Source organism: Vigna umbellata, chromosome 10 (genome assembly GCF_029865625.1).
Source record: "Vigna umbellata cultivar VRB3 chromosome 10, Vumbellata_1.0, whole genome shotgun sequence".
NCBI lineage: Eukaryota > Viridiplantae > Streptophyta > Magnoliopsida > Fabales > Fabaceae > Vigna > Vigna umbellata.
In genome coordinates, this window is record NC_142174.1 from 10,873,384 (window position 1) to 10,879,527 (window position 6,144).

General features: G+C 34.9%; 1 protein-coding gene across 1 annotated transcript; it reads right to left on the reverse strand.

Moving 5' to 3' along the window:
* Positions 1–467: 467 nt before the first annotated feature.
* LOC124844837 (uncharacterized) lies at positions 468–4,345 on the reverse strand. Its single transcript, XM_047321849.2, has 3 exons — positions 4,062–4,345; positions 1,809–3,783; positions 468–1,513 (listed from the first exon to the last, which is right to left on the reverse strand). Exons 2-3 carry the CDS (start codon positions 3,766–3,768, stop codon positions 852–854), a joined length of 2,622 nt encoding a protein of 873 aa, XP_047177805.2. The 5' UTR covers positions 3,769–3,783; positions 4,062–4,345; the 3' UTR covers positions 468–851.
* Between the last annotated feature and the right edge of the window lie 1,799 nt (positions 4,346–6,144).

Below are 6,144 nucleotides of genomic sequence, written 5' to 3' on the forward strand. Positions count from 1 at the left end.
TAAGTTTAAATTTAAAAAATTGTGTACGTTTATGTAAAATTTAGTAATTGAGGTTATTTATTAGAGAGAACATTTATTTGTTAATCATTTATAGGTTACTTTTGGTTAAGTCCATATCAGATCGTAATCAGATTAAGCTTAAACATTAAAAAATATGATATTATAAAAAAAATTATCACAAAATCAAAACTAAACCCCATAATTTTTAGTTCAATATCTATATATACAGTTGCATTAAACATATAATTCAGCTCATGATAAATTTCCCTTCCTGTAGATTAAATATGGAGTAAAAAAGTATTAGTATATAAACGTGTGTTTGTCTTAAATTTGCAAATAAAATTTAATTCAGAGTTGAAAAATGATTTAATAAAATAGGCGTTGTTTTAATTTTATAAATAAAATTGTTTAATCAAATAATTTAGATTGATTTGAGCATCATTAGCCTTACGATAATTTCAAGGAGATGTTTTGAAATCCTAATTGATTTGAGAAGATCGAAACAGAAGGGATGGCGAATTGGAGAGGCAACCTCCAATAATTCATACATACATATATCTCCCCTCCACTGAAAGTTGAGATGCTAAAACACAAGAAACCTCCAAAAGATTGCCAATAATACAACTATGCATGAAACTATACTTCTAACCTTCCCCCAAAAAGGTACATTTTGAGTTTCCATATATGCCTGTGTTAAGAAGGAGCATATATAAACGTGGGGAAGATTTGCATGATGCAGAAACAGTAAAAAGACCAGAACTGTGCCAGCTAAGAAAGGTAAGGTGATGACTAATCAAATAATCTCAAAACATGAGAATCTTTCACCTCAAATCGTGAAAGTCAAAAGGGCCTTAATCCGAGACATGGCCACAAGTTGCGAACGGTGACATGCTTCCTCTTTTCTTCACAAAACTGCTTTCGGACTCAGAGATATGACAGGTTGCTTTATTTGTCCTTAAATGGGGGCTTTGGGGACTCAATGCCCACGGCGAAAACCCACCTGTTGACATCCTTGAACCGTTGTCCGCAACTGAGACATTACCACCTTTTCTGCTCCTTGTGGATGTTCTTGGAGTGCTCAGTAGATTGGTTCGTGTGAGCCCCTTCAAATCGGTCTCAGTGTTGGCACGTCTCATTCTTCCCGCGCTCAAAGATTGGTTCAACGTCATTTGTGACTTCTTCATCCTTAAACTATCTGTCATGCTGCCATATCTAGGTAACGTCGACTGATCCATTTTTTTCAACCTTACACTGGTCTTAGTATCCGACAAATGGCCATCGTGTTTTTTCCTTGAAGGAATGGGTAGTGATGGTGATGCTGATGGTAATGCTGGTGGTGACGCTGATCGATTCCCTTTGGAGTTGCGATCCGATTGAGACCCCAGGAAAGATCGTCTTTTACTTGGACTCAAATTGCTTGGTGGCAATGATGGTGTATTCACCTTTCCCGTCCTTGAAACTCGATTCGATAAAGAAGGTCGAAATGATTTTGTCTTCCGCAATATTTGTTTTTCTGTTTAAACCCATTTAATATGCATTTAGTTTCTTGCAATCAAACACAGCAAAATATATATTATGCTACCAAACATGATATTAACATGATATCTGCAATCTAAATTTATCTCTTTTCTTTCTCTTGGTATATATTAGCATAAGGAGTGCATAGAGGATTTTTTAACACGTAAAGAAGATGAAAGTTCATTCCCAATACTACCAGTTATGCCGAGAGCACTAGAAAGAAACCATGATCGACACTTAGAATAAAACCCTTGGATACATAGAATGCAAATTTAAACAAGTGAACTGACCTTGTTCATTCTTTGCCTTCACGTGTGTTTGGTTCTTTATACTAACCGTTTTCTTGTAAGGGAATTCTGAGGAAACAAACTGTGCGTCACTGCAAACTGATGTAGGATGGGTTGTTTGAGGGAGCGGATCTTTCACTATGGAGGCGTTATCATCATCGCACTCTGTACTTGGGTCATCACTTTCACTCCTACACACATCCTTTTGGTGGTGCTCGCAGCATTCATCTTTGGTAGTACTGTTGTTAGGATTCATTTTCTCTTTCTCCACAACCTTATAAGCAAACATTTCATAGGGTATCTGGGACACAGCGGACACACAAGATGACCTCTCGGTTGAAGAGCTCTTTAGGAACGTTGTCTCTATCTCAAAGCAATCCACAGGCGGAACCTCAAGAAAGTTGAGCTCAGGGTTGATGAGTTGGGCCTCTGAGTTCATGGCAAGGAATTTTTTGGTGTACCGCAAAATCCTACAGATGGAGGAGAAGCTGGGACGCTGACCAGGGTCAGCTTGCCAGCACTTCCTGATCAAATTCACAAGGTATTTCGGGGAACGGTGAGGAAACAAAGGTCTCTCACCGACCTTTATGTTTTGTCTAATTCTGTCTCCTTGAAGGTGGTTATCTTCATAAGGCACTTTTCCTGTCAACAACTGGAAGCATATCATCCCAAAGCTGTAGGCATCGGCTTCCTTAGAAGAAGCACCACCATTATTTTGTTCCAAACGGGACAGAACTTCAGGAGCATACCAGGTTAAAGGGTTAAAGTCTTGGATGGCAGTATCGTCAGGACTAGCATTGTTGACAGAAGACAAGGCAAAGCCTGCAACCTTTGCCTGAAAATAATCCTCTTGGGAGTTCATTTTTTTGAGGTAAATATTACAAGGGTTAAGTTGTCCATGGCAAATGTTTTGGGAATGCAGGTACTCCATTCCTCTGGCCATCTGAAGCATGAGATCCACCACAACAGGGATAGAGAATAGAATCTGCCTCCTGGGACCACAAATCTCTTTCATGTAAGTCCACAGATCCTTGTGCATTAACTCCATCACAAAAGAGAACTCTTTCTTCTCCTCGTCGTAAAACCCGCAAAGGTATTGCAATATGTTGGGGTGTGAAAGCGAGAGAATAGAGGAGACCTCAGTCTGGTGTGCTTCTCTCTCCCCTTGAAAGTTCCTCATCGCGAAACTTTGCCCCAACCATTGGATTTCCTTGAAGTCCTTCCGGTGGCCCAACCTCCGTCTCACCTGGAAACCTTTGGACCCAACAAGCACCGCAATTGGGCCGATCTCCGACCCATTGAGAAGCTTTTTGAGGAGCATATCAGCGAGGCCATGCTCGCTCTCCCTAAACACAGCTGAACCACCTTCCTTCGCAGTCTTGTCCTTGATGGCCTCGATGAGCCTCCACCTGTCCTCTCTCCAGGCGTTCTCCAACTTCTTGCAAATCCCGCGCGGGACCAGGTACTGCTTCCCGAACCTCCATTGGAACAGCTCCGGGTCCTTCCATTCCACGTCATACTTCCGACCCAGTATCACCTTCTTCTTTGCCTTCTCCTCCGGATCTAAACCCGTAATCTCCCCTGCAATCTCGATCGCCTCGATCACCGCCGGGAAATAGCAGAGAAGGTTGTGGATGTGGAATTCCACGCAGTCTCGGTGGTGAGAGAGGGTAATGGCTTTCCCCAACCAATGTTTGGAATCCAAACACTGCTTTATGTAATGCTCCCCCTCCTTGAAAACCCTGCACAACTCTGTCAGAGGAGATTCCAGAGCCTTCCATTTGCTGTTCCTCTCTTCCAGCTTCAGGTTCTGCCGCATCTCCTCTGCGATCGTGTCCATCGCCAAACTGAATATGTCCAGGATCAAACAGCATTGACGTTGGTTGATTTGGATTTCATCGCGCAGAACCATAAGCGCTTTCAGACTCCCAACCACCTCTCCGATATGCCGGAACTGTTCCATTCCGGCACTCAAAATCTACAAAACAACAATCCAACAATTAAAATTGGGAAGAACATAAACAAACATGCGAAGAATGAATCATGCACCGTGTGATTTCGTGTATCCTGATTCAAATTACAACAACATCATACAGAGAACCAAATATGATTAAGACAAAAGGTTTGTTTGATGGCGGGCGTATAAAAGTTTGCAACCACGATTATGACCGCGTGTTAAAAGAAACAAGAGGAAGAAAAAAAAAAGATATAACGAAATCGCATAATACTAACACAAAAAGGATGGCAAAAGCTTACTCTTGACAAAGTGCAAAACGAAGAAGAAGGACGGAGAGGGTTTTGTTTGCGGGGGCAAGCGGTTAGGAATTTGTTTGCAGGGTGGCATGATGATGGTGGTAGTTTTGATTAGTTAAGTAATAATGTAAGAGGAAACAGAAAACATGAGGAGAAGAAACGGAAAGTGTAAGGCCGGTTGGAAACAGGAGGGTATGTTACTAGGGAGGGATTCTAGTAAGAGTGTTTCTATGGTGTTATCGTTCAATACCTAGGATTTTCGTTAAGAATACAAATGTCCGATGTTGGCGGGAGACATCCAAAGTCATTAACTAAATTTTTAAATTATTTTCTTAAAATTAATATTAAAAACTTAAAATTTAGTTTATGCATAACTTAATTATAACTTTCAAAATTGTTTTTTTTTTTTAATTTCATCGATTATATGTACTGTTATAAAATTTCATCTCAACAGTGAGTTTTAAAACAAAATAAATTGGATTAAACTATTCGTAATAATATTCTCAAAACCGGTTTAAACAAACATACTTTTGTGTGTACTGTTTGAATTGGGAAGAGGATTTAAGAGATTTAGAGGGATATTAAGGAAGGGATATAAAGAATATTGATATTATTCAGATTAAAAGATTGGAAGAAATGGACGAAAGAATTTAAAAAGAAAATTTATGAAAGTTAGTTTTTAATATAATAGGTATGATAAATTAAAAGAAATATTTTAATAGATAAAATTAGATAATTATTATTTTATTTTTAAAGATACATGTAATTTAAAGTTAAATATGAATAGTAAATCTTTTGTTAAAATAAATCGAAATTGTTATTTAAAATTACAAAAATACTATAATTATAATTATTAATATATATATATATATATATATATAATAAAAATAAAAACTAATTATATATATTGAAGTTGTAATTTAAAATTAATAATAATTATTATTATTATTATTATTAATTATTATATTATTATATTATTATTGATAATATTATCATTATCATTAGTATTATTATTATATTATTAATAATAAAAATGTGTGTAGAGGGAAATTAATTATGTAAAAGAAGAATTGATTTTCCTCCTATTATATCACACATACACAATTGAAGAGTTTGCACGACATATAAACAAATTTGAAGAGTTAGCACGGTATCATGGGAGGGAAATCGATTTTGAAAAGAAGAAAATCGATTTTCCTTCCTTTTATATAGTTCAAAATGGATTTTAAATTTTTTAAATCATCCATAATATCAATTCTAAATCATCATAACCACCTATAATTGTTTTTAAATTTTTTTCATTTATCCAGAAACGATTTTAGAATTTTGAAAATATAACAAAATCGATTTAGGTCTTTTTCTTTCTAGGAGAATCAACATAATCGATTCTACAAAGGAGAAAATTGATTCCTTTCATTTTTATTCTTCTTTCCAGAATTCATGTATATAAATGTAATATGGCATTCTCATTCAACATAAGCAGTAAATCACTTTTGGATCTCCTCACCATATAAAGATAAAAACATCGTATTCTCTCATAAATCATCACATATTATAATATTCAAATACTTAGAAAAAAACAAGTTCTTCACTGGCAAATTCATCTATAAATACATTACATCGACAAAAGCAAACACACTCTTAAAAATGTTTACATTATTTAGGATATAACACTCTCATTCTTCTAATTTCATTATTACCTTAGTTTTTCTTATTTTTTTAAAATATGATATGTTTTAACAACCAACTTTTTTTTTTCAACAATATCAAATGTCTTATATATGTATAGTTTATTTTATTATTTTATTTATTATATATTTATCTCTTTTAATATATCGTTTTTATTTTAGTTTTTAATATTTTTACAAAATAACGATGTATCACAAAATAAATCAAATGTTATAAATCTAAAAAATATTTAACAAATTAAAATAAAATTTTATTAAGAATTTGAGTTATCACACGTACTTATATATAAAATGATTATGTTCGTTCTTTAAATAATACTTTTAAACTAAAATAATTATTTTATTAACTTTATTCTTCAAATAATTTTTTTAAAATTTAGCTGTTTCTTTTTACTTAA